This window comes from Phallusia mammillata, chromosome 7 (genome assembly GCF_965637545.1).
Source record: "Phallusia mammillata chromosome 7, kaPhaMamm4.hap1.1, whole genome shotgun sequence".
Taxonomy (NCBI): Eukaryota; Metazoa; Chordata; class Ascidiacea; order Phlebobranchia; family Ascidiidae; genus Phallusia; species Phallusia mammillata.
Genome location: NC_137258.1, coordinates 11,330,267 through 11,356,961, shown reverse-complemented (window position 1 = coordinate 11,356,961; position 26,695 = coordinate 11,330,267). Strand labels below are relative to the sequence as shown.

At 36.6% G+C, this 26,695-nt stretch overlaps 6 protein-coding genes across 11 annotated transcripts; 4 read left to right on the top strand and 2 right to left on the bottom strand.

Moving 5' to 3' along the window:
- Positions 1-127: 127 nt before the first annotated feature.
- LOC145237239 (E3 ubiquitin-protein ligase MARCHF6-like) lies at positions 128-3,153 on the bottom strand. The gene has a single exon (XM_080100036.1). It carries the CDS (start codon positions 3,084-3,086, stop codon positions 522-524), a length of 2,565 nt encoding a protein of 854 aa, XP_079956162.1. The 5' UTR covers positions 3,087-3,153; the 3' UTR covers positions 128-521.
- Positions 3,154-9,371: 6,218 nt separating this feature from the next.
- Positions 9,372-13,817, top strand: LOC145238727 (translation machinery-associated protein 16-like). 2 transcript variants are annotated; one of them, XM_080101977.1, is made up of 5 exons: positions 9,397-9,673; positions 9,765-9,988; positions 10,187-10,369; positions 11,856-11,978; positions 12,331-13,817. In XM_080101977.1, exons 1-4 carry the CDS (start codon positions 9,671-9,673, stop codon positions 11,929-11,931), a joined length of 486 nt encoding a protein of 161 aa, XP_079958103.1. In that variant the 5' UTR covers positions 9,397-9,670; the 3' UTR covers positions 11,932-11,978; positions 12,331-13,817. The 2 variants fall into 2 exon arrangements, with proteins under 2 accessions (XP_079958102.1, XP_079958103.1); XM_080101976.1 differs by having other exon boundaries at positions 9,372-9,673; positions 11,856-13,817.
- On the bottom strand, positions 13,660-16,457 carry LOC145238726 (fatty acid hydroxylase domain-containing protein 2-like). Of its 4 annotated transcripts, none has more exons than XM_080101975.1 (7): positions 16,082-16,457; positions 15,907-15,977; positions 15,083-15,240; positions 14,564-14,769; positions 14,338-14,443; positions 14,036-14,202; positions 13,660-13,896 (listed from the first exon to the last, which is right to left on the bottom strand). In XM_080101975.1, the coding sequence occupies exons 2-7, from the start codon at positions 15,962-15,964 to the stop codon at positions 13,764-13,766; spliced, it is 828 nt and encodes a 275-aa protein (XP_079958101.1). In that variant the 5' UTR covers positions 15,965-15,977; positions 16,082-16,457; the 3' UTR covers positions 13,660-13,763. The 4 variants fall into 4 exon arrangements, with proteins under 4 accessions (XP_079958101.1, XP_079958098.1, XP_079958099.1 ...); XM_080101972.1 differs by having other exon boundaries at positions 15,907-15,973; XM_080101973.1 differs by having other exon boundaries at positions 15,119-15,240; positions 15,907-15,973; positions 16,082-16,455.
- Positions 16,458-16,916: 459 nt separating this feature from the next.
- LOC145238309 (fatty acid hydroxylase domain-containing protein 2-like) lies at positions 16,917-19,741 on the top strand. The gene is made up of 6 exons (XM_080101439.1): positions 16,917-17,881; positions 17,947-18,068; positions 18,182-18,384; positions 18,590-18,695; positions 18,949-19,115; positions 19,437-19,741. Exons 1-6 carry the CDS (start codon positions 17,785-17,787, stop codon positions 19,591-19,593), a joined length of 852 nt encoding a protein of 283 aa, XP_079957565.1. The 5' UTR covers positions 16,917-17,784; the 3' UTR covers positions 19,594-19,741.
- A 1,347-nt stretch (positions 19,742-21,088) lies between these two features.
- On the top strand, positions 21,089-22,546 carry LOC145238975 (fatty acid hydroxylase domain-containing protein 2-like). Its single transcript, XM_080102272.1, has 6 exons — positions 21,089-21,185; positions 21,244-21,365; positions 21,588-21,790; positions 21,872-21,977; positions 22,155-22,321; positions 22,390-22,546. The coding sequence occupies exons 1-6, from the start codon at positions 21,089-21,091 to the stop codon at positions 22,544-22,546; spliced, it is 852 nt and encodes a 283-aa protein (XP_079958398.1).
- Positions 22,547-23,111: 565 nt separating this feature from the next.
- LOC145202660 (dTTP/UTP pyrophosphatase-like) lies at positions 23,112-26,227 on the top strand. 2 transcript variants are annotated; one of them, XR_013853311.1, is made up of 5 exons: positions 23,112-23,412; positions 23,478-23,654; positions 23,712-23,938; positions 24,187-24,411; positions 25,137-26,227. XR_013853311.1 is itself a non-coding variant. In XM_080075674.1 (4 exons), the coding sequence occupies exons 1-4, from the start codon at positions 23,323-23,325 to the stop codon at positions 24,332-24,334; spliced, it is 642 nt and encodes a 213-aa protein (XP_079931800.1). In that variant the 5' UTR covers positions 23,112-23,322; the 3' UTR covers positions 24,335-24,550. The 2 variants fall into 2 exon arrangements, 1 of the variants encoding a protein (XP_079931800.1); XM_080075674.1 differs by lacking the exon at positions 25,137-26,227 and having other exon boundaries at positions 24,187-24,550.
- Positions 26,228-26,695: the final 468 nt, after the last annotated feature.

Sequence of the window (26,695 nt, the reverse complement as noted above, 5' to 3'; positions counted from 1 at the left end):
TGTTTTAAAAAAATATATACTACACTATGTCACCTCACAATTAAATTTTCACGAAATTTACTGTAAAGCTGTATCTTTATTTAAAGCAGACTGGTATAGCACTTAAAGCAGTTTTAAAATGCACAGCCAAGGAAAGTGGGTTGTATTTACACAGTTTGATTCCATAATCTCAACACAAAGTGAGAGCACACTATGAGACAATGCACACAAAAATTGGATGGCATGTAAAACAAACAAGTTTTAGACATGATAGTGGGTGATGCACATCCATACAGAAAAAAAAACAACACTTTGCCACAACACAAAATTAAGCACACTTTGCTTATTTTACAAGCAACACATACATAAACATTTACATGCACAATCCGAAATTACTTCCAAAAAATAAAAGTTGCAAACAAATCTACCTGGACATCCTTTGTTGAAACTTGGATGTGTACAAAACAATAAAAAATTCACCAAGTCAACTAAATTGCACTATTTTTTTAACTATTGAACACAAAAAATCAAATGCAACAATATTAGTTTGCTCTTGCAGGTTCATAATCCACCAAGCGTTTACCAATTAAATATCGCTCATTCTTAATGTGATCACATAATCTACGAAACTGTTTCATTTCAAACCAACAGAAAGCAAAAAATGATGTTCCAAATATAATGCAAGGATACAAACGCCAATGAAGAAAGTATGCGGTTGTCAGGCTTGTTGCCATAAGAAATGTTATTCCATGGCCAACTACATAAGGTACTGTCATGCAAACCAGTAGAAATTTCACAACTTTTAGTAATGTATCTTGCAGAAACTTTTTTAGGTTGAGGCGCACAAACCCTTGATCAAAAGCATTTTCTATATTTTCCCTCAGCCAGTTGTTGGGGCCCAAAAACACACAAACAAGAAACAGTTTTTGCAACAACATACCTAGAGCCCAGTCTTGCCACAAATAAATTACAGGGGTTTGGTGAAGGGGAACTCTAAGAGGAATAACAATAACCAGGTCAAATAGCAGTCCGAACTGTAAGGGTACTATTCCAATGGCAAACACGCCAACAACAAGGCTTTTAAAAACTACTACAAGGCACTGCTTTACGATATTGGTGATCATGGTCCTGCCAAATGGAGCATATTTTGTAAGCAGAACAACCAAGCGTACACTAGACCAGCAGGCCCAAATTCCAAGTGCAAATGTGTAGAATTCATGGACAGGCTGATGCTTGTTAGCTAGCATTGGTAGTGGGCCATCAGGTCCACATAACAGTTGAAAGTAAATTCGTCCAAATGCTACGGGAATGCACAGAACAACTGCTGCCATCAGCATCATCGTGCCACTCACTAGTAACAGCAAAATAACCACCCGTAACCCAAAGTATTTAGGTTTGTTGGTGTATGGTCTCACATTCTCATTCTCATCGTGATGCGGATTATGCCTATGCAGAGCTTCTTCCAATTGGTCATCAATCAACAAATAGGATCTAATTCCAAGTAAGTTTCCAACAATGTCGCACCATTCTCTCATAGCATTCTGAAGATGCAATTTCCAAAATCCCTGTTCCAGAATGATTGGCAAAATTAGCTGACTTGCCATAAACTGCAATGGAAAATCACCAATGGGTGATGCAAACTGGTTTCCTTTCCTATAAGGTAAAAACCCTGGCAACACCAATTGTAAAAACTTAACTGGCAGCCAAGCAACAACTATTATTATTGTTCCAAATATTATAATAGTAGCAAGCAACCTCTGAAAATGTCTGAACGATGAAACATGTATCATGGTTCGGATCGGGTTAAAGTTTGGATCATTCAATCTGCGAACAAACCACAAAGTTCCTGGGCGTAATATTTCCTTTAACATCATCAGAAAAAAAGCAACATAAAAAGTAAAGATAAACCCACTCAGCCAGTGAAAGAACAGAGATGATCCCGGTGCAGTTAAGTAGCTCTCCTTGCGGTCCTGCAGAGTTGAGTTGAACATTTTCAAAGAACAGACATCAAGCCAAAATCCACTTAACAGGGGCAAAATTCCAAGTTCAACAACCAATAAAAGACAAACCTTAAGCACAATATAGCAAAGACCACATACTCTTTGAGCAGATATAAGCTTTAAGTATTTTAAACCAGTATGTCCAACCAGAAATCCAGCAGCTATAAGAAAGTAGCCACAGCATGTAGTCAATATTCCTTCCATTTTTGTTGATGCTACATGATGTTGCATATGAGACAGAATGAGAAAAAACTGTCCAAGATGGAATGGACAAAAAGCAAAGAGTAGTATAAAAAGTGTATTCAAAGCAACCACCCAGAATACATGCTCCAAAAACAGCAAGGACCCATCCAAACCCAGAATTCGCTCCCATGTTGGCTCATCACCAGCTCTTTCCCAGTTGATACCATTCCAATTGCCAAGGGGTTCCTCTGGTACATCTGGTTCTTGGGCAGGTTCTGCATTTTCCTCATTGTTATTGTCATCTACATTGTCCCCTAATTCTTGATCCTCTTGATTGTCATCACCTGGGTCATCAATGACATCTTCATTCACATCCTGTAATATTTCTCTTTGATGAATCCACTCTGGCATGTCACCATTCAAAATCTGCATTCTTAGCCAAACCAAGCCAATGAATGCCATCAACGAACATCCTACAATCACAAAGCCATTCAAAACATCTCCTCCAACATTTTTAGGTGACACCATGTCCATGGGAAATGATATCAAACTTTTCAAACTGGAGGAAAATATGCACTTGAATATCCGACATGCTGTCAAAGGTACAATACCGAGCCACGCAACAGCCACCAAAGTGTAATGAATCCAACACTTCAAAGCTGACCATATGCTGCGAGCCAGTCCCATGAAAAGGTCCCTGATGGGAAGTCGACTTGGCATGTCAGGACTGTAGATAGGTTTGAAGCTGTACTTGTGCTTGCAAAGTTCACAATATTCTTTGCGACTATGTTGAAGCCACTGAGTAAGACAGTCTTGATGCACATGTTTAATGCTGCCAGTGCAAATACAAGGATGAAAAAGTGGTCTGTCATTAGAACCTGTTGTTCTACAAACACGGCATATGTCCTCTTCTTCATCAGTCATTTTTAAAGGTGTGTGTTAAAAAATATTAAATACAGTAAACCTCATCTGCAAAATAAATAAATAATTAGAAATAGACACACAGTCATGAGATGGCATAAACTGCTAAGTGCTGTGATTACATCACTATGCCAAAAGACTAAAGTCACTGTCACCCATGTATATTGGAAGTTGGAACAATGTTTCAGTATATTGGAACATTCCCTGATTTGTTTCAAGGAACACCTTGATATTTTCCTGATTTCATAGTTCCATTTGTATTAAATGTTCTCTCTTTGCTTTACCATGAGACACCATTATAAACAATATGGTTTATTTTGTTGAGAAAAAAGTCAGATTGTTTGGATTTGATCTATATTTCCAAGATGGCAGGTATATTATGTATACTCAAAGCATTATATTGCTAAATGCTATAAGTATAAGCTCACTTCACCATATTTTCCGAAATGTGTCAGAAAACTTAGCTTTATTAAAAACATAGCTGACAGACCACATTGGATTTTATGGCACATTTCGCAGAGATCTCGGGTGTGCACGAAGAATATTCAAGTGTGCAAGAAGAAATTTTAGGGTGTTCACAAACCAGTCAAGTGTGCATCTCATCAAGAAAAAGCTAACCGATTTACAATTATTTAACAAAATCTCAAAATAACCATCAAATGCAATTGTGCCACTGGTTAACTGATGTAACTAATCTGGAAAACAGAAGTTATTTAGCGTCCAGGCCTAATGTTTTGTCAATAATGCAAGAAACAACAGAAAATTTTCGGCGAAGGCTTTTTTCGAGGGGTGGTTCAAGTGTGCAATCAAACTTGAAAAAAAGTCTTGGGTGTGCAGCTGCCATACTATCCATACTGGCTGACAGAGAACTCGTGTATTTACTGTATGGAATACATCATATAGTGCAGCTCAGGGTTGTGTTCTTGTAAATAGGTAATAGGTTCAAGCATCATTTTGACTAACAAAGTATAGTATTGTTAGGTGTTGGCTTACTTAAACAGCTGTCTATTCTTGTGCACAGCTGCACACTACACATGTCTCAAAAATTCTCGTAGACCTTGGCAAAATCTGCAGTAAAGAGGGACACAATCTACAACTCACATAACAGTTTTTTCTCCAATCCCTTAATCAACAAAACGCAAGACTTCACAGTAATCAAAATAAACTTAAAAAAACAAAACAGCAGCACATTCCAGCCAAAGTCTACTTAAATCCAACAGCTGTAACGATAGAAATGCGCAAAAGGTGAAATAAACGTTTAATACCAATTAGTTCTAAATGTATTTGAAATCTTTATGCTCTAAAACAGTGTTGTAGGTAAGAAATAAATATATTTTGGACAAACTTAAGTTTGGTATTTAATTGAGGCACTTGCGGCGCTAAACGACAAAATTGTAAAAATGACCACAACGCCAGCGGCATTCTCGACAGGTTGTTGTTTAATCAAGTTTTAGTTTGGCAATGTTAACATTAAAACTTGCAAAATAGTTTTAATTCGAGCATTTCACCTCGGGTCCTACTCATTTGGGGGGTAACACTAAAAGAAGAAAAACGGAAAAGCGGGAAAAGCAGGAAATCAACACTAAAAGCAGAAAAGAAAGGAAAAGCAGAAAAAAGGGAAATTTATGTTTCCTAAAAGAGGGAAAAAATAATTGCAGAAAAACAGGAAAAGAGTGAAATTTCCTGTTTCTTTAGGTTTCGAAACACAGAAAAGCAGAAAAACGGGAAACGCTGACGAAATCCAGAAAAGCAGAAAAACGGGAAATGTTTCTTTATTTGTTTTTTATGTCGTTCTAGCTCTTCAAAACCATTTAATGGCGTTCTACATCGATTGTGTCGAAATACAGAAAAGCAGAAAAACGGGAAATGTTTCTTTATTTGTTTATTATGTCGTTCTAGCTCTTCAAAACCATTTAATAGCGTTGTACATCGATTGTGTCGAAATACAGAAAAGCAGAAAAACGGGAAATGTTTCTTTATGTCGTTCTAGCTCTTTAAAACCATTTAATAACGTTCTACATCGATTGTGTCGAAATAAAGAAAAGCAGAAAAACGGGAAATGCTTCTTTATTTGTTTTTTATGTCGTTCTAGCTCTTTAAAACCATTTAATAGCGTTCTACATCGATTGTGTCGGAATACAGAAAAGCAGAAAAACGGGAAATGTTTCTTTATTTGTTTTTTTATGTCGTTCTAGCTCTTTAAAACCAATTAATAGCGTTCTACATCGATTGTGACGAAATACAGAAAAGCAGAAAAACGGGAAATGTTTCTTTATTTGTTTTTTATGTCGTTCTAGCTCTTTAAAACCATTTAATAGCGTTCTACATCGATTGTGACGAAATACAGAGAAGCAGAAAAACGGGAAATGTTTCTTTATTTGTTTTTTATGTCGTTCTTGCTCTTTAAAACCATTTAATAGCGTTGTACATCGATTGTGTCGAAATACAGAAAAGCAGAAAAACGGGAAATGTTTCTTTATTTGTTTTTTTATGTCGTTCTAACTCTTTAAAACCATTTAATAGCGTTCTACATCGATATTGTCGAAATACAGAAAACTTGTAACTTGTACGTGATACTTTCAAGCAGCTGGTCGCAATCAAATAAAAGCTATTTTAAATGGAAATCTAAAAAACGATCTCATTCAACACTCCTGCAAGTTTGTAACAGAAAAGTTTGCTGCGTTTCAACAAGGTGCTGTAGCAAACAACATCGCGGAAAGTATGAACCACGTGCTTAAGGCAGTAACAGAACACCAGTTATTACCTATTGACCTGATGATAATGATATTAAAGCAAGTTCAGGACATTTACCGCTACGAATTTTCGTGCGCAGTTACTGGCTTCGGAAGATACCAGTTAAAACCAGAGTTTTCTTTTTTGCGGCAACCACGCACTGAAGTACACTTGCCAGTTATTTCCACAATGGAAAATCTTGTAAACGAAACACTTTCAGATTAAGTCAGATAGGTTGGCAGTGTGGAAAAGGAAGATGATTATCAGACGACCCAAAAAGCGATGGCACGACTACGCATCAAGCGAGGTCTTATTGGCTTTTCCGCTGCCACATCATCATTTTCAGTAATGAATCCTTCACGAACAACGTACAAAGCGTTGTTTTGAACCCGAAGCCCTCAAACTGACATTCAGTGTTTGGTACAGGATCTATCCCGCAAGTAGTAGGCATCTTTTTGTCGACGATCACTGATTATACATAAAATTATATGTAAGAATAATTGACGAAGCAACAGTGCTTCCTAATCAAAATCAGTCAACAAAGTTGTTTAACGATATATATTTCACCCCAAAGGGGCATCTTCAGTCGTTCTGTGAAACAACGGGTGTAAAAGTAAAACAAACCAAGCAATGAACTAAAACCAAGCCCTCAAAGTGTTCTTGTCCAAGTACCGGTTTATGTTTCCATGTTCTAGCAGGGCAAATGGCAATACAGGAGTCAAAAGATAAAAGTAAAGACCAACGTAGTTAGTCCCTTTCGATGATGATCAAAAAAAGCCGTGGCTCTGAAAAAAAATCCGGTCGAAAACGGCTAAGACCAAAGGATTATGACTACGAAGTTGACCCCGCCCCAGCCACTTTTCCCCTGGACTGAAAAAGCGTAAAATTACAACATGCAACATCAACACCCAAAAAAGGAAATCTCGTCCAGCTTAGCCAAACAGTTGACACACTAGATGATTTAAGTCTAGAAGCTTTAGATGATACAACAATTGTTGATGAGTTTTCGATCCATGAATTGGATGATTTTGAAGTTAAACATTCTTCTGAAGTTTAGCTGTTTCCATGGATAAGCACTTTAGATGATACAACAATTGTTGATGAGTTTTCGATCCATGAATTGGATGATTGTGAAGTTAAACATTCTTCTGAAGTTTAGCTGTTTCCATGGATAAGCAACTATTCGGAAATCAAAATTGATGAAGGTTGGAGTAAGACCTATCTGCTTGAGTGTTTGGAAGGAAACCGGTGGTTGACAGAAGAATCACTGGAATTTTCAATCCAGTGCCTGATTAAAGATACCACAAGCCCAGCATTCTTAATGTTCGATTCTTTTCTTCTGCAGTGTGCAGAAAGAAATATGCACGACGTGATTGCAACATTTGTCTGCCAAAGAGAAGCAATTAACTTCGACAATTTCTGCGTTGTCTGCAACCCTGGAGGTCATTGGTTTCTAATCATAGCAAATCTTAAGGAAAAAATTATTGCTTCGATTGACACCTTCGAAACGTCAACATCTTCCAAACTAAACTGTTTTATGACGAAGGTTTTCCAAATAGTGGCCGCTTGCTACGCTGTTGCTGGCATAAAAGTATCGTACACAGAGTGGAAATTTGTACAATGTTAAGCAGTTCCCCAACAAAAAAACAGTTATGACTGTGGTGTTTTATATGTGGTAAACATGTTCTGTGTCCTCAACCATCCCTCCTCCTGTGGATGTTAGTTCTACTGAAGCAAGAAACTGGATAAAGCAAACTGTAGCAAACCAAGAACTGATTTATTCATCCACCAAGCCCAAACAAAAGCTGGATGAAGCTAAACGGGCAGTCAGTGAAAAAAAGGACGAGAAACACAATGCAGAATCTTCACTGTCCATCGAAAAACGGCCATACCACCAAATTTTCAAATCAAATGCAAAGAGCACTGAGGCATGGGAAAATGCGAAGCCATAGGCTGCTCAGGAAACAAAACAAACCAAACACAGGTTTTCTGCATCTCATGTAGAAAATGGTTCCACCGGGTCTGTCTGCCAGGAAATGTTCGTTCGGATGGAACAAATGTTCATCCGTTTAAGTGTAACTGTTGACATTTATGGTTTGTAATTCTTCTTCATTTTAGCCGGGACACTTTTTAATCGCCTTGCATTTGCATACTCTTCATCCTTGTATTACTTTTGTTCAAAAATACCTAGACAGAAATGTTTCTGTTTATGTGGTTGTTGTGTGCAAGTAAATACGCAATGCATTAAAAAAACCATATAGCCTATTACAACAAACAATACCGATTGTTATAACGTTGAAATAAAACATTGAGGAGAGAAAAACGTGACGAGTTATTGGGAGAAATGACAGTTCAACCAAACTTTATTGTACTGTCAGAAAATGGAATGAACATGCGGCAAGCCCTATTTAATTTTGTCATAAATGAATTTTTTTTATTTAATAGCCATTACGAAGGCAGGATCAGTTGACATAAGTTATATATATATATATTCATGAGTGTGTCAACAAGGTATGACAAAAAAAAAAGTTTTCCCGTATTTTCAGTACACAAGCGATGTAAAAGGTCGGTTAAAAATGATTTGTAACTTATCAGTTAAAACGCTATTAGATCACTTTCCAATGATTTTTACGAGTGAGAATGACATAAAAAAACAAATAAAGAAACATTTCCCGTTTTCTGCTTTTCTGTATTTCGACAACGTTTTCCGTTTTTCTGCTTTTCTGCATTTCGACACAATCGATGAAGAAGGCTATTAAATGGTTTTAAAGAGTTAGAACGACATAAAAAAAACAAATAAAAAAGCATTTCCCGTTTTTCTGCTTTTCTGTATTTCGTCACAATCGATGTAGAACGCTATTAAATGGTTTTAAAGAAGTTAGAATGGCATAAAAAAAAAGAACATTTCCCGTTTTTCTGCCTTTCTGTATTTCGATACAATCGATGTACAACGCGATTAAATGGTTTTAAAGAGTTAGAACGACATAATAAACAAATAAAGAAACATTTCCCGTTTTTCTGCTTTTCTGTATTTCGACACAATCGATGTACAACGTTATTAAATGGTTTTAAAGAGTTAGAACGACATAAAAAAACAAATAAAGAAACTTTTCCCGTTTTTCTGCTTTTCTGTATTTCGACACAATCGATGTACAACGCTATTAAATGGTTTTAAAGAGTTAGAACGACATAAAAAACAAATAAAGAAACATTTCCCGTTTTCTGCTTTTCTGTATTTCGATACAATCGATGTAGAACGCTATTAAATGGTTTTAAAGAGTTAGAACGACATAAAAAAACAAATAAAGAAACATTTCCCGTTTTTCTGCTTTTCTGTATTTCGACAACGTTTCCCGTTTTTCTGCTTTTCTGTGTTTCGAAACCTACAGAAACTAGAAATTTTACTCTTTTCCTGTTTTTCTGCAATTATTTCTCCCTCTTTTAGGAAATAAAACCTAAGTTAATTTTCTCTATTTGTTTGGCACGTTTTGTTTTTCATTGTAAGGTATCACATGATTTCGTAAACATTAAATACTGCTTTACATGAATAGTTGCTTCTCGTTTTTTCAAAAAGTTCGATAAACGCCGAATCTGGCTGCCTTGCTAACTTGCTTCCTTTTCTGTAAAATGACTACACGCTTGAATGGTTCCAAAAATAAACACGTGGGAAAGAGTAACTCCCAAAATCCACAGAAAATTAGAAATAGGGAGACTTTACCGACGACTACCGAGTCAGGAGTAGGACCAAACTTGTACATCATCTAGCCTCAGTTGCTGACATTACTCAAGCACTTTCTTGGAGGTTTTTTGAATCGTCTAGTCGATCGCTAGTTGGTGTTTGTATAACTATAAATATGGTAAGGCATAGTATATTTTGATTTATACTTTGTAGGAGTTGTATACTTTATGTGTATTAGGTAATGTTTCTTTGTTTACAATTTCTCCTAGCCTAAAGTCACCACTCAACGGTCAAGCAAACTTATCCACCCGAACAGTCGTCAAGCCAACCATCTTTCCCGATTAAAATACAGAGAACAGCAAAAGCACAATAAATGTAAAGAGAAGTCTTCAAAAGTTGATGCAAAGGTCACTAAATTTTTGTGGTTCAAAAGCAACATGAACATGGAATCTGATAAATATACCAAAGCGGATTTAAATGAACTAATTGAAAGGTAAGCTAAATTATAAATATAATTTTTAGAAAATATGGTAATATTTGAGATGACTGGCACTCATGAGTGCACGAGGAGGGTTGGTGTAATAATAAAGACAAAAATTAAGAGAGTTTTTGCAATCCAAGTGCTTTAAACAAGTTGTATATATCACCTTTTTGTTTTCTTTTAAATTACTGGAAACTTATATTTTATCAGATACCTGGAACGATTTAATCATGAACTTGAACAAATAGAAATTATAAGAAGTGTTGGGAAACGAAATTCTTCCCAACATTTCTCAAGAGAAAGAGCCATAAAGTTTGCTTTGGACCAAGAAAAAATGCAGTTTTCAACATCTGGCTTGGAAATACCTGACTTAATCAACACAAAATTTGTAAAGTATGTGTATTTTTATAGTTTTAGTTATGCCTTTTTTAAGCCATTCAGAGTTATTATGGGTCCCCTTCCCTGAAGGGGACACATATTGATTTTACTCAAAATGTTTTTGTTTTTTTCTTTTTTTTTCTTATTTTTCTTCTACCCAAAGTTTGTCCGACTCGTTTTTCCATCAAGTCCTTGATGGATTTGGATGAAATTTACACAGATGGTAGATGTAGTTATGTAGATGTGCATCCCACTTTGTTTTTGTTGATAACCCCAGTATTTACCCCGCTAGCCCCCTAAAATGGGTATTTTTTCCCCGAAGTTTGTCCGACTCGTTTTGCCATTAAATGTTGGATGAATTTGGCTGAAATTTACACAGATGGTAGATGTAGTTATGCAGATGTGCATCCCACTTTGTTTTTGTTGATAACCCCAGTATTTACCCCGCTAGCCCCCTAAAATGGGTATTTTTTCCCCGAAGTTTGTCCGACTCGTTTTTCCATTAAATGTTGGATGAATTTGGCTGAAATTTACACAGATGGTAGATGTAGTTATGCAGATGTGCATCCCACTTTGTTTTTGTTGATAACCCCAGTATTTATCTCGCTAGCCCCCTAAAATAGGTATTTTCCCCCAAAGTTTGTCTGACTCGTGTTTCTATCAAATGTTTGATGGATTCGGCTGAAATTTACACAGATGGTAGATGTAGTTATGTAGATGTGCATCCCACTTTGTTTTTGTTGATAACCCCAGTATTTACCCCGCTAGCCCCCTAAAATGGGTATTTTCCCCCGAAGTTTGCCGACTCGTTTTTCTATCAAATGCTTGATGGATGTGGCTGAAACTTATACAGATGGTAGATATAGTTATGTAGATGTGCATCCCACTTTGTTTGTCTGGATAACCCTAGTATTTATTATCGTTATTGCGCCATTGCAGTTCGGGGGTTGTTAACAGCCCTTTGACGTCAGAAACATTAACGGTTGTTGCTCAAAACACCTCTAGTGGTTGAAATTTTTAATGTTGGCAGATTGGACTGAAATTTTGCAGTACTATTGATTGAGTCATTGTGGTTTCCTAATTTTAAGTTTGTGTGTGTTGAACCTCAATTAGTTATCCTACTAGCCCCCTAAAATGAGTTTTTTAATTTAAATAGTTTTTACTCCATATAGCATATTTAGATATGCACAGTACCAATCACTGTGTTTGTCTTCACAATACCAAACTTACTCATTGTTATCTATTGAATTGCATTATTTTCAACTTTGCATGTGTGGGAACCCATGAGTTTTTGCCTGCAGAAACAACCAAGGTTATAAAAGACGATGGCTAATATGGGACCCAATACAAAATAAGCATAGGAAATATATTTATGTTTTGTGTATGTGCAAGGGCAATATATATATGTGCTAAGCCACCCTTCTAGTTTGTTTTATTAGTTTATGTTACATTAGCTTTTCACATGCAGTATTTAAAGTCTATGTTCTTGTTTTTAATCTAGAGAATTTAAGGAATGGGATGGCGATAGTAATATGCTTCCGAAACTCAAAACTATTAGGTTTCGGAAGCAAAGTTGATGTCTATATTTGACACCTGCAAAAAGATGCAACTGTAGTGGAACAAGGTGTGTACCTTGAACAAATGGATGCAAGTGGAATAGATATTGTTTTCAGTTAGTTACCAAATCAAAATTTTAGAAAGTAATTCAACTAACTAAATTGCAATGTATTTATTGTTCCAGCGTAATGATAAACTCATTATGGTTCCCTTCCCTGAAGGGGACACGTATTGTTTTTGTCCGTATTTTTTTTTCTTTATTCTTTTTTTTGTCTAACGCTGGTTTGTTAAACGCATTTGGTTCACCCACAGGCCCCCGAAACGTAAAATTTTTAACGCTGGTTTGGTAAAGAATGAGTGCTTCAGATTTATTCAAATTTGGACATATGTTAGTTATTAATCCAAACTTGATCCTCCAGAAGTTTGACTCCGAATTACCCAGCGGTTCACCCACAGGCCCCCGAAACGTAAATGTGTCTAACGCTCGTTTGGTCAAGAAAGACACTGTAGGCAGAAGTCCCAAGAGAGTAACTCACTGGTTTACGATAGCAGGAGGGCTCAGCTTGACGTCGGACAGACGTTTTACGAGACGTCGTTTTGGTGATCAGAAATCAGCTGTATTGCACAGCAATGCTATTTTGTTTTATTGAGTTATCACTCACATTTTCAGTTTTGGCAAAGGTTTCACACCTTTGACGTGATTTAAACCTAATAAGCGTGCTTCGGTTTCGTATATGTCAAGCAAAACTTGTTAATCAAAATAAAGTTGAAAAAATAAACTTGACATTTTTGCAAGATAAATATTTTTTTTTAAATGCTCGTTGTCAGGTCGGCCGCCGCATGACCACGGGTTACTTAAGGTCAACTAGTAGGTATTACTAACACAGTTCAGAACTTTCTTTCGTCATAACGTAGCGTTTTTTTTTTTGGCAATAAATTTAGGAATCAACACTCAAGGCATGTATAAATTAGGTTAAACGGCGTTGTTGAACAGTAAGGACGGCGTGCTATTGAAAACGGTGTCAATAGGTCAAACAGTCGTTTGGTGTGTGCACCCTGAGAGGTTACTACAGGTCAATGGTTTTGCGAAACAAAGTTAAATGAAAAACAAATTGTTATGTGTACACTTGTAGCAAATTGCTTTTTAATTTAAAGTGTCTGTAACACAACTGTTACAGCTTTCTAGAAAAAAATGTGTTTAAAACCCGACCTTGGACGACAATATCTGGGTCAAAGCAAGAGATTAAATTAAAGTATTTGTTTCATTCTTTTTTAATGTTTTTGTAATTATATGACAATAATAGTGCAAAAAGAATGCGAACAAAAATTTTTTATTGTTGGGTTAATGCTTGCTAAAAATTTGTCCTTAAAAATCTAAAAGTTACCGCAACATTTGTTTCATTTGATCGCACAAACACGCGTGTGGGGACCCATTAGTTTTTGTTTACAAACACAATCATATGTGTAGATCAAATGATGTGTATACTAAATTGGTAAATATCGTACAGAATATATAAAATGGAAGTATATTTTGTTTTGTGTTTTTATGAAAACTTTGTGTTGCAATTTTTAAGTAGTACTTTTCTTGCAATTTAAACGAACACCTCTTTTAATGTACTGGCAGGTGTCGACTTCTTTTGGTTTAAGCTTGTGTGAGAAAATTATTGACATTCCAGACTTTATCTGATTTTGATTGACTTGTTTAAAAACTAACCGACATCAGTAAAATTTACATCTAAAAAGAAATGTAAATGTGTAAAACAAATCTTATTTAAATAGAATAATTTACAACTATTTGCAGAATTGTTGAAAAAAAATTATGCTGCAATTTGTAGAATTGTTTCAAAATTCGTCACTTTGAAAGCCAAACTGGTTTAGATGAAAAATACATGTGATCATTTTTGCACTGCTTGGTTTTTCTGTACATTGCATCAGTATTATGCAGCCGGTCAAGAAGTCCCAAGACACCAAAGCAATTGTTAAATCTGGAATAAACAAATTTTTAAAAACTGTAAATGCATTGTGTTGCTACTTAACCAGACATAAGATAAGGCATGTGAAATGGTGGTTTTTGTATGTCTGATCTGATGACAGGCATAAGTTAAACTTATCACCAAGACTTACTTCAGGTGGTGGTAATCATGGAATTCTGGTGATGGGAGCCAAGGAAAGTGATATCCACTATGATGCACACTGGATACAAATGTAGCAAGGAAAAACCATACCCATGATGTAAACAAATGCGAACCAATTAGGATAGGAAAAGACAGAACTGGCAACATGTTGACAATCTAGATATGTACATAAAAGATCAAGACGTTTTGAGAGCACCAAACGGTAGGCAGTGATCCGACAATAAGGGGTTAACGTTGGATTTTTGTATTTCTGTTGCAACTTTACATATGTTGCACAATTGCCATACTCACAACGTGTTCAATGGGATGCACATAAACCACAGCAATGCTGATCGGTGCTGTCCATTCATGATGAACTTTATGAATCCTCTTGTACAATAGCGGGTGGTGCATCAACCTAAATATTTGTGTCGTCAGTAACAAACAACAGCGTTTTGTAAAACTTTTGAGTACATTATATGATCCTCTACACTTTTATTGACTTTGGAAATTTTTTTTTTTTTTTTTTTGAGCTAACCTGTGCAAGTAGTAAAAAGCAACCTCCTGAAAAAGTCCAAATGATAACAGATCAACCAATAGTTTTGGAATTGTTGGGAAGTCATCTTCTTCAAAGGGCATTTTTTTCCAAAGTGTTAGAGGATACATGAGCAAAATAACAGCCACTGCCACCGCTTGATTCACGTGTATCACACGGAGGCACTTTTTGAATGTTGCCCAATCAATCTGCAACGGTAAACTTGATCAAGGAGGTGCACTGGATGCTATGCACTAGTGATTCTTATTTGTCAGGCGCGACATTCACTGATGCGCTCGTATTTTGGGTTTAGCGAAATCAAGGTGTGCGTGCATCACAACGCTACAATCCGATTTGTTGCAAAAAGCAGCACTCTCGTCCATGCACAGCACATTATTACAAAACAAATTTGTTTAAACAACTTTTTCATGTTGATGCTGGCATAATTTGTGCGAAAAATTGGTTCATTATGAAGAGAAAAAATTCGTTGTAAACAACTTGAAAAGTTAGAAAATCACTGACGCTCTCGCGGTGCACAAACGGCATTGCTTCGCTTACTGGTGCGTTTTTGTCATCTTGAATTTTAAATTTATGAAGAAACTTCGGTTTTCCCGTAACGTCAAGGATAATAAAACACACATTCGAAACCCAGAAGGAAAGGGCAAGCACAATCATAGTACCTAAAGAAAAGCAATATAAATTTTTAACGAGCACAGTTTTGTTAAAAAATATCAATTCTAAAAACCCAACTTTGTAGTGCATTACATTTTAGAAAATTATTGACGTCAGGATCTGATAGTTAAATGGTTGCCATACTGATGCTACATACAACAGCATAGAATTACATGCAAGCATATAAGGCTCAAACTTAAGCGCAGACAGTTGCCCAAAACACAAATAGGCAGGGTTGCCATACCGTCCTTATTTCTAAGATTTGTCCTTATTTTGAAGGGCTGTGTCTTAGAAAAGTTAATTGTCCTTATTTCTAAGAAATGTCCTTATTTTTGACTGGAGTCCTTATTTTGTCTTATTTTCAACACTTACCATAGTCAAATCCCTGTTACAAGTAAAAGTAAACCTAGACCTGCCTTGTTGTGAGATGTACTTAGCATTTTATAAGAACAACGAGTTGCTGGAACAGATTGTTTCTGGTCAAAATATTGCAACTGATATGTTATGGCTTGTATAAATGCAAAGATTTGTTCAAAAACGTTTGTTTCGCTTCGCATAAAAATTTAATTTTTCGGTTGTCCTTATTTTTAGTTTCAAGTCGATGGCAACCCTGCAAATAGGCCCATTCAATGCACAAAACACCGCGTAGCCTACATTGAATAGTTCTTACTTACCAATGGTGAACAACAAAAAGTGGTTATGACCGAATAACTCCAGAATTGCATTCCACATGACTGCAGGCTATCTGACAAAAAATGTCCGTTTAGTCACATTAAATAAACACATAACCTTATAGTGCAGGTCGCCTAATGGTTATGCTTCCCGTCTTGAAAAGTAAATATTTATTACCGCGTTCATTGGTTGCTTTTGTGTACATATTATGCTATTTCCCAACAAAGATACTGACTTCTCGCAAATGGCAACACATGAAAGCGCACGTATATTCAGCCGCATACGAATAATGTTGATATTTTCTCCAATTGTAGCCTGTACATTTTGCCGACTGTAACATGCGGCACCAATTCTAGCCCCGAAACTTGATTAAAAAGACAACATTGTTGCACATATTAGGCATTGCAACGTTACAGCAGATGTACACCGACTATTTCAACATAGTTGGTCGCCGAAAAATGTAAGTCTATACAACCTGTCCGTTTCATCCGCAAAAGCTAGCCGAGACAGTGACAACATATTTTTATCAACATATTTTATTTTCAGTTGCATATACAGTTATTGCATGCAAGTGAAATGTAATGGACAAGCAACTGGCGGATGGCGAAGGCACCATATCGGTCATCGAGTCAGCCACCCATGCATAGAAATAAAGATAAATAGGCAAGAAAGAAAAAATAGTCACACAACTGGAGCCATTAGATAATTAACTAGTCGGTGTACGTAAGGTTGCGAATACGTAATTGGTGTACGCTATTGGTTCTGTCAGACACAACCACTTTGCTTATTGATTGTCATCAGGTTATTAGCCGATTAGACAAATTACAGTTTCGATTCTTAGGACCTTTTTTAAAAGTTATCGAATCTCTTTCTTTGTCTCCGTCTACTATAGTGTTAATTTTGTGAAGTTTATTGAAAGGGCTACTAAAATAGGTCGAATCGAAACGTTTCATAGTTTTTGTTGTAAAATAGGCCTACTTTTTGACAGTAGACTAAAATATATGTAGGAATTGTGCAGATTAGGAAATTTTGTTCACGAGGTTTTACGTAATTATGCGTTACATAATCCACATTTTTGAAGTGAATGTCCGCAGTAAACTCTACAATATGAGTAAAATATTAGTTTTTTTTAAATTTGGCTGGAGAACGTGAACAATGCGAAGAAGCTGCAGGAAAAATCTTTACCTGCATGCGTAACATTTCTGTGTACGCTATTTCATAACGGTTGACTAAGCACCTCACGGAGGAAAAAGGCGACAAACAAGCCATAAAATTTTACTGGCTCGATCAGATGGATTTACACAGGATGTTAAAAATTCAGTGGAAATTACTGAAAGTTAGAAATGCAAATCGGAAAGCTTCCCGGTGCTTCGTGCCGGTTTGGTTTGGATTTTATTTAGATTTACCGTGGTCAAAACCATATGTCTCATTTTTAGTCAAAAATGTTTGTCGTCATTGTTAAATATGCAGCAAGTTTCAGAGCTAAATTAACCAGTATCTAATTTGTTACACTATGACAGTAGGCTATGCAGCGAAGTCCGCTTTATGTGAAAATAGATGCGCTTTCAAATAACTTTTTTTAATTCTTCATACCAAGGTAAATTAATACCATTACATGCTATGGGCAGTTTTATGGTCTAGGACGGGGGTCGGCAACCTTTTTTGCACTGCGCACCGTTTTTTGAAGTGAAATTTTATCGGCGGTTGCCGATGCCGACCACCGGTCTAGAAGCGGATGTTGTCTGGATTTATAGGGCCTGCTGCAAAACAGGATACCCTTTTTTCAGGGAACCTCTATTTTGTTGTTTATATATAAACTATAGGCCTAGTTGTCACCAACAGCATTTGTTACGGATAAAAGTTTCGCTTAGTGTGTAAGAATGGAGTATGTCGAAACAATGCGCACTTTTCTAGAGACCCAATGGTCAAAGATTTTGGACTGGTTTGGAAATGACGAGAAACTGATTTTCATTTTGGGTTGGTACAATTAAGTGCAGCTAAGTATGTTTTTATTGTTTCTAACACAAAACCTTAAACCGCAGGTACGTCCATGGTGCTTTTCCTGTCTTTCTGTGCCGTGAATTCTTTTTTCATGTTTCTGGATTCCACCGGCAAACCTGCCTTTCTGCACAAATACAAAATACAGAAGGATAAAAACGTTCCTGTATGCATTTAATCAATGTCGTTATCGTTTTTTCAAACGCTCCGTAGAATTGGTGTTGTTTTAAATCGTTTGAGTCGCACGAAGTGGGAAAATTATTACATTTTCCTTTGCAGGTCGAGACACACCGATTTGTTCATTGCTGTAGAGTGGCATTTCGAAATGAGCTTTTGTCGTGCGCAGTCGTCTATTTGTCTTTTCCACTAATGAAAGCAACCGGCATGTCGTGTAGCGCTTCTTTGCCACCACTTTGGAGAGCTTTGGTTGACTTCGTGATTTTTATTCTTGTGGACGAATTTATCTTTTATTATTCCCACAGGTAACCATTGATTTTTTGCTGGTTGTTAATACGTCTGCACATAGTAACGTTCAAACAAACCACAAACTAATTTAGCGGTCTCGGTAGGACTATCACACATGGACAAAACCGCTTTCCGTTGCGGTTGTTTGCTTATTAACAGATAAATTGGGTGTACGATTTTAAGATATAACCATTAGATAAATTGATTCACCAATATTGATAGGTTGTTTCATTTGCCAGCCCTGTACAAGCACATACATAAAATCCACCACGAATGGATTGCACCAATCAGCATCGCAGCTTCCTATGCACATCCTGTGGAGCACATTGTATGAACTTGTTAATATTTGTTTTTTCTGGCATTACCCTTATTTTAATTAGTTAAAAGATGATCTACGACGATTTGTTTCAGAAGAAGTGTAAAGTTATTTACCCTTACCCTACTTTACTCTCCTTGTTAATGAATAACTTTGAACAACACAAAACCTTCATGAAAAATCGTTGCAGACAAAACCGCAATATTTGGCAAGTAATAAATAACTTGGTAAACACTACATGTACAATTAATGTTACAACAAACAGGTTTCAAATGCGTTGCCGCTTCTGGCTGGGCCAATTCTCGCAGGATCGCATTTGAGTGTTGTTTGGGTTTGGTTGGTGATTGCTCAATTTGAAACTTGTCTACACCATTGCGACTATCATTTTCCTGTCATGTCATCTCCACAATTTCACGACTATCATCATGTAAAGTAAGTAAAAATGACAGAACGGAACAAAGGGCGCAAAGAAACGAATTTGCAATTTACAAAACAAGGTTATTTTAGTTAGACATGTCCTGAACTGGTGTAGCTTATTTAAAACTCGTTTTAATTCCAACATTATTTGCTTCGCCTCGACACACACGTGTAATGTTGCGCAACGTTTACAAGATGCAAATAAAGCTGCTTGTTATTTGCAGAAGCTTCACACCTTCCCACGTTTTATTCCCAATTTACTGTTTAAAACATGACCAAAGGTTATGTTGTACTAGCTGTTGCGTGAGGAAAAAAACTTCTTTGTGATGCGTTTAGGTTCAATGAATGCTTCGGAACAAACGGCCTTCTTGATTGGTTTCATCAGACTGACGTAGGCTTCAAGAAATCGATCCAGTGCAAACGTCACATCACATATTATGGACTTAAACCAATTACTGAAATGTTTCCAAGCAAAAATGCCAGAGAAAATTAAATAACATAAGTAATGCGTTTGGGTGTGTGGTTAATACCTTGTGTTTGGTGCAATACAATTTTGGTGTAAGTTATGTCGTTGTATTTTACTTTTGGTGCAATGGACCGGTAGCTTTATGTCGGTATTAAATATTTTTATGATGCAACAATAGACCTTGTAATTAAGCTCTAGGATACACGAGGTTTGTTTGTCAGTTGCAGCTATATTATTTCAAATTGTGAGCTTATTGTAACTTGTTTGTACTACAACTATGCTACAACTAAAAAAGTTATATGCACTACTTTTAGTCCCGCATAAAATAAAGTTAAGTCAATTTTAAAGTTCAATAATTATAAATAAATAATTTTCGGCTGACAATAATTACGTGTTTTTAAGCATGTAGTAAGCAGTTGGTCTAATGATTAGACTAGACTAGACTCTAATCTAATACACTTATACAATGCAAAATTACAAGTAACAGTAGCTTAGTTTAAATTTTTGACCATCTGCAAATTTCTATTTCAAATCGGAAGAGCTATGAACGCACAACAGACGAAAAGACAAAGTTTGCTAAATATCGATAGATGGCGTAAAGAACACATAGTTTTTTTTAATTAACAGTGAAACTGGCCTATAGGGTTAAGGACCAAATATAAGGATTAGGTACTAAGTTAATTAGTTTGGTTTATTGTATTTTTATTATTAAAACCTCACCCCGACTCTAAATGGGCCTATTTTTTACAATTTTCCTTAAATATTCGCAAATGCTCTTTGTCCCTTAATATGAGTAACTTTTCCAATCAAGTATTTCACTAAAATTCCGTTTAATCGGGATGAAATGCAGTTGCAATTGATTAACATGTTAATAAACCGTAAAAGTACTTGATACGTATCAGCTGATTTTGCTCGGTAACAAACCAACCAACACAATAAAATTATACATGCACATTTTGTTGCTGTTTTTTTTTGCAATAACAACAGACTACAGAATAGGCAGACGAAAAGACGAAAGATCAGTTATTTTTTTAATAAACTTGCGGCTCTCCAAGGCAAACGCTGCTATGCCCGATTTGAAGGAACCCACAAGTAAACAAAACGGGAAACTGAAGGGCAAACAAACCCATATGTTTTGTAAGGCCAAAGTCACAGCAAGGATATTTCATATGCTTCAAAAAGATGTTCAGTGTACTGCAGTGTTGTTGCAAGATGACATACCAACCTGCAACTAGAAAGTCGATTTGTTTACCGCCTATCATCAAATAACTTATATCTCAGGTTTCCGACAGATTCAAGAAATTATTATCTGTTTGGATGCATTTGTGCTTTCTCTCTGCGCCAAAGCTAAAAGTACCCAGGGCGTTTTACGCTAGCTTTTTGCAGAACGCGCCAAACATGACTTTAATGTTAATTCAGAATTAGTGGACATTGGAATCAACACATAATTTAATGGACATTTATATCAGCTGCTTTACTTGAAATTGCTTTCAGGGTATATTGTACCGACATATTTAAGACCATGGAACACACTTTGTTCGTCCGAAGTTTTTTAGAGTTGCAGTGGTCCAATGTTTTAAAGTTCTTCGGCAACGACGAAAAACTTACATTTGTCTTAGGTTGGTATTGTTGTACAGCATGTTTTTCTTTCATAATTCATAAATATTTTTATCTCAGGTACCTCCATGGTTATACTTACGTCTTTTTGCGTAGCAAACGCATTTTTTATGTTCCTCGATTTTACGGGAATGCCTGCCTTTTTTCACAAATACAAGATACAAAAAGATAAAAATGTTCCGGTATGCAAGTATATAATCGCAAATCGTTCTTTTGTTAGATTATAATATTTGTTGCTATCATTGTCATGACCTGTAGGCTACCTTTACTTGCAAACTTTTGATGGAGAGGATAGAAAACTTTGACATGACGGTCCCACATTGTTGGGAGACAAACACAATTACAAAGTTCTAACTTCTACAATCTCACTTTTACAACAGTAAAATATCGTCTTGCTTTTACAGGTAGAGACACGCCGATTTCTTTATTGTTGTGTTGTTTCCTTTCGAAATGTGCTAACATCGTGTGGTATGATTTATTTATTCTACCCACTGATGAGAGCCGTTGGCATGTCTTGCACCAGTCCATTACCCCCGGCATGGAGAGTTTTGTTTGAATATGTGGTATTCATATTGGTGGATGAGTTTTTCTTCTACTATAGTCATAGGTGACCCATATTGAAAATTGAGTTTTTGCAAATGAAATTACGATGCCTTGGTATAATATCAACTTTTGTTACAAATTACAGATTGTTGCACCTACCAGCTTTGTACAAACACATTCATAAAATCCACCATGAATGGGTCGCACCAATAAGCATTGCAGCATTCTGCACGCATCCAGTGGAGCATTTGGTAAGCGAATCTGACGTGTAAAGTTTATGTAGGACAGCTTTTTGCCAAGGTTTACAAAAGAACTTTCCAAAATGTATATTTGACTTAAAATCGTGTAGGTAGCAATATCAAGACCACAATAAAGCCCATTCGACGGCCCGAACTCCATTAAAGTTTACGTAACGTGTTCAATTGCAGGTTTCAAACGTGTTGCCCATTTTTGCTGGACCGGTACTTGTTGGATCGCATCTCTGTGTGGCTTGGGTATGGTTGATTATGGCACACGTTGACACTTGTTTACATCACAGCAACTATCACTTACCACTTTTGTCGTCACCACAATTCCACGACTATCATCATGTGAAGTAACTACAAGCAATTGCGGGCTCACATAGTCGAGAGCCACATTTACATGTCTTATTGTTGGCTTTAGATTCAACGAAAACTTTGGAGCGAATGGCCTTCTCGACTGGTTTCACAAGACCGATGTTGGTTACAAAAAATCAATACAGTACAAACGGCATGTTACCTATTACCAGCTGAAACCCATCACGGAAATATTTCCAGACGACAATGGAAAGCAAAACTAAAGGGCGCGATAAAACGTGGTTACAAGGGTAGAGCTACTAACACTGAGCATAGGCTTTGGGCCGGTCTGAGGACTTCTGGTTGGTGGCGCAACGGAGCATAGGCGTTTATGGTGCTGTCAGCAATTTTGGTTTATGGTAAGAATAATTGCCACCTACCAGAAGTTCTCAGACCGGCCCAAAGCCTATGCTCAGTGTTAGTAGCTCTACCGGTTACAAGGTGTAGTTTGTACAAGGTGCAAAAACACCTAAGATCGCTTTTTTGTGGATGCATTGTCTTTTATTGATGGTTTGATATGTCTTATAATCCAAGTTTGTTGTCACAAGAAATACAATTGCTCCATAGCAATATTGACACATTTCATGTATCTGTGTGGCAACACAGGTTGTCACAAAGGTTGTTTACTAGATTCGCTTGTGGCAACACAAACGGCAGTAAAAAGACGCTGAAGGTTTGCTGTGAACTACATATTTTGCTGTATTCAAAGCAAAGAATGTATCAGGTGACAATGCTCCATTCAGGCGTGACCATTCTATGGAGGTTTCCTTTGGAAAAGCAAAATTGGTCATTGCAACAAATATAAATTGTTTTGTAGGGTTTTAGTCTAAAAAGGATTCGAAATTAACTTAACTTCTCTGTCTCTCGAGGCGCGACATTCGTGACTGTTCAAGCGTGTTGACAGCTGACCAAAATCGATGCAAACGTGTGTTAGGCTGTTTCAACGGTGTCGATAATTGTTCTCGATGAACCTTCATAGGCAACAGTTTATCGGTGGACAATGCTTTCACCGTTAAAGGAATTACTTTCTGATTTTAAGCTAGTATTAGCAAGTTCGTCCCCGCAAAGAAAAGCCATTTTTGATCAACTAGTAAGTTGACTTTGTTGTAACTTTTGTATCCATAAATCGATTCCGTACATTTTGGTGTTTGTCAGGGTCTGCAGTTTTCTGTTGTACCATCAACATTTGATGAAGAAAGCATTGACAAGACAGGTTATACGGAAGCAGGGAATTATGTAAAATGCTTGGCACATCAAAAAGCATTAAACGTTGCTCAAACATTGGTCAATACAAAAGAAAAACATCTGGTGGTTGGTGCTGATACAGTTGTTGTAAGTAACATTTGTTTAAGGGATGTGTAAAATGATAAACATTGTTGTGTTCAAAAGGTCCACAATGGAAAAATTATTGGAAAACCACATGTTAAGGAGACAGCTACAAAAACCCTTCAGCTGTTAAGCAACAAAACACATTTAGTTTGTACTGGGGTTTCTATTGTAGAAGTTGAACCTGATAGTGATTTCGCTGTCACTATGTTTTGTGAAACTACCAAGGTCACATTTAGCTTATTAAGTGCTGCAATGATTAAAAGCTATGTGGACAGTAAAGAACCCTTGTAAGTACATTCTACATCTTTACCCTTTCTAATTGGCGTAACCTGTAAGGTCATTTATCTCTTCATGTTAAGGTTTAGCAAAACTATGCCATTATCAAATTGATTTTAAGTGTGTTTCACTTCATTTCCAGCATTAGTTTTATTTGCAAAATTGTTTAGTGAATCTAATGTTTTGGAAATGCTTTCAAACAAGTTGGTAGAGTGCTTCTATTGTTTTTTAAAATAACTTAGTCTTATGAAATTTACAGAAATAAAGCAGGTGCATATGGAATACAAGGTTTGGGAGCTTTGTTGGTGGAAAATATTGAAGGAGATTATAACAATGTTGTTGGTTTTCCTGCATACCGATTTTTTACGGAACTCACTAAATTTCTCTCAAGGGTGCCTGAAAGCTAGTATTGAAAGTTCTGCTTTTACTGACTTCTATCCTGCTAAAGATGTTGACAATATCCACCAAAAAAAGCTGAACTGACGTATGACTTTCTTTAAACTTTTGTGTCTTAAGAGTTCAAGTTGTAAAATCATGTTTTTCTGTGATAGTGAATTATTTTTATACATTTCATAATGTAGTTTCGTTTTACCTTCGAAAAAATTGCTGTGAATCATATGAAAGGTTTGTTTTGAAACTATCAAAAGCCTTGTCCGTTTTATCAGTACCACTGACAAGATTCAGTAGTATCACTGCACTACAACAAAGTTCAGGTTATAAGCCTAAATGTTAATAATTGAAGTAATAAAAATGACAGAAGCTAAGACCTACCATTAAAAACCCTCAGCATTATGGGTCCCTCCCTTTCCCTGAAGGAACACATATTGTTTTTCTTTCTTTTTTCTGTCTAACGCAGGTTTGTCCTACGTGTTTGGTCAAGAAAGAGTGCTTCAACCGTATTCAAATTTAGCCTACACACATGTTAGGTATTTATCCAAATTTAATGTTCCTGAAGACTCTGATTGACCCTATGGTTCACCCACAGGCCCCAAAACTGTGAAATTTTTGAAACCGCTTTTAGTACTATAGTACATGATCCATGATCTTTTAGTTAGCTTGACCCCGAAATATGCGTTTTTAGGTTGAATCGGTCTTTAAGGTCCGAAATTCAATCCCCAATGTTCTGAAACTTTAAACAATTGTTTGTAGTGGCTTCCTCGTTTAGTATTCATATGTTTAGCCTCATCAACCGATTGGTTACCTTTACAGCCTCCATGTGTTTAAGCGCCATGTGCACGGACAATCCAATCCCACGGATCGATTGGTTGGTGAGATATGGCCGGGGCTTCATACATGACCACGCGTTCAACTTGGCCATGTTTTCGCTGGAAAAGAGCTGTGACGTTATTTGTATCACAATGACGGACGTTGCATCAATTTTTTTTCACTGGTGCAGAGGCAGTCAGGGATTTCCGCCAGGGTCGTGCACAACGTGACGGAAAGGGAAAAGACGATTGACGAGTTCACGAGCCAGCAGAGGCAGTCAGGGATTTCCGCCAGGGTCGTGCACAACGTGACGGAAAGGGAAAAGACGATTGACGAGTTCACGAGCCAGCGCTGCGTGATAGGCCTACTATAGCCTACGTCCTCTTTTTGGAGGACATGTCCTCCCTTTTAACAAAAACCAAGTTGTCCTCGGAGGACTAGAAAAAGTACTCAAATGTCCTCCTTTTCAAAGAATTTCTGATTTACCAACTACATAAGTGACAATTATGCCTTTGAAAACAAATATTGATCTTCAGCTTATTTTTAAAGAACACAGGTTGATTTTAAATTTTTTTGAAAAAAAAGGTTATTTAGTGTGGTGATGTGATAAGCGTTAAACTTTATCCAAATTATAATTCAATACTGTCTTATTTCTAAGGCTTTTGTTTTTTTTGGGGCCCTTTATGTTCTTTTTAACATTGTGTCCTCCTTTTTGGGGATGGAAATATGGTAACCCTACGTGATACGAAATAACGCTTCCACGCATACACATACGCTGTAGCAATCCAACTTCAGAAAAATCAAAAATGTCTGGCAAAATGTCGTGAACAACGATGAACGACCGCAACCACGTTAAAGTCAAAGGGTAATGTCCGCATTACTACGCACCGCAAGAGGTTTCTGCTGAACTACATGCACGTATTGCAACGGTGCCCATTTGTTAGTGCTTTAATACCATCAGGATTTTATGACTGAATTAACTAATTGGTAATTTTTCTTCGTAGTTTAGAAATATTACTGTTACTTATTTGCATATAACATATACACGTTAGTGGGGACCGATTTGTTTTTGAAAGGCAAAAACAATCATGTTGGATGATGTGTGAATTTTTTCAATAGGACATAGAATACATGAATTGGCAATATATAGGAAAGCCACCTTCCTAGTTTCAATTGGAATTGAACAAAATTTTTTTATGGAAAAACCGTTTACAAAACAAAAATCATATGTTGGAGCTTTGGTAAATTGGGAGAATTTTTTTTCGACCTTTTGCATAACTTGCATGAACAGCCTTACCATCCGAGCGCTGCATTCAAAACAGTCACAGGATGTTGCGTACTTATTTAATGAACGCAATGCATTAGCTTGTGCGGTACGGGAAAAACGAGGGATTATGCATAGGGTAAGCACATTCTACTTAAATATAGTTTCGACAGATACCTTGATTGGAATCGAATGTCAAGGTGCTACGCTAATGCAGCTTTAAAACAGTGCCCAATTAGAGAAGATGATGCAGAAACTTACAATGACTGACCACTTTATCCGCGGTGTTTCGCTGTTG

Bases quoted from the DNA above. Each gene is read 5' to 3' on its own strand.
- LOC145238727 (XM_080101976.1), top strand. The intron at 9,989-10,186 runs GTAAGCTAAATT...ATATTTTATCAG, and splicing joins TTAAATGAACTAATTGAAAG to ATACCTGGAACGATTTAATC. The intron at 10,370-11,855 runs GTATGTGTATTT...TTTTTAATCTAG, and splicing joins ATCAACACAAAATTTGTAAA to AGAATTTAAGGAATGGGATG.
- LOC145202660 (XM_080075674.1), top strand. From the start codon at position 23,323: ATGCTTTCACCGTTAAAGGAATTACTTTCTGATTTTAAGCTAGTATTA. The intron at 23,655-23,711 runs GTAAGTAACATT...TGTGTTCAAAAG, and splicing joins TTGGTGCTGATACAGTTGTT to GTCCACAATGGAAAAATTAT. The intron at 23,939-24,186 runs GTAAGTACATTC...TGAAATTTACAG, and splicing joins GTGGACAGTAAAGAACCCTT to AAATAAAGCAGGTGCATATG.
- LOC145237239 (XM_080100036.1), bottom strand. From the start codon at position 3,086: ATGACTGATGAAGAAGAGGACATATGCCGTGTTTGTAGAACAACAGGT.
- LOC145238309 (XM_080101439.1), top strand. From the start codon at position 17,785: ATGGAGTATGTCGAAACAATGCGCACTTTTCTAGAGACCCAATGGTCA. The intron at 18,385-18,589 runs GTAACCATTGAT...CAATATTGATAG, and splicing joins ATCTTTTATTATTCCCACAG to GTTGTTTCATTTGCCAGCCC. The intron at 19,116-19,436 runs GTAAGTAAAAAT...TGATGCGTTTAG, and splicing joins CACGACTATCATCATGTAAA to GTTCAATGAATGCTTCGGAA.
- LOC145238975 (XM_080102272.1), top strand. From the start codon at position 21,089: ATGGAACACACTTTGTTCGTCCGAAGTTTTTTAGAGTTGCAGTGGTCC. The intron at 21,366-21,587 runs GTATGCAAGTAT...TTGCTTTTACAG, and splicing joins AAAAAGATAAAAATGTTCCG to GTAGAGACACGCCGATTTCT. The intron at 22,322-22,389 runs GTAACTACAAGC...TGTTGGCTTTAG, and splicing joins CACGACTATCATCATGTGAA to ATTCAACGAAAACTTTGGAG.
- LOC145238726 (XM_080101972.1), bottom strand. From the start codon at position 16,186: ATGCGGCTGAATATACGTGCGCTTTCATGTGTTGCCATTTGCGAGAAG. The intron at 15,241-15,906 runs GTAAGTAAGAAC...GCTTTTCTTTAG, and splicing joins CTTTTTGTTGTTCACCATTG to GTACTATGATTGTGCTTGCC. The intron at 14,770-15,082 runs GTCAGTGATTTT...TTACCGTTGCAG, and splicing joins CGTTTGTGCACCGCGAGAGC to ATTGATTGGGCAACATTCAA.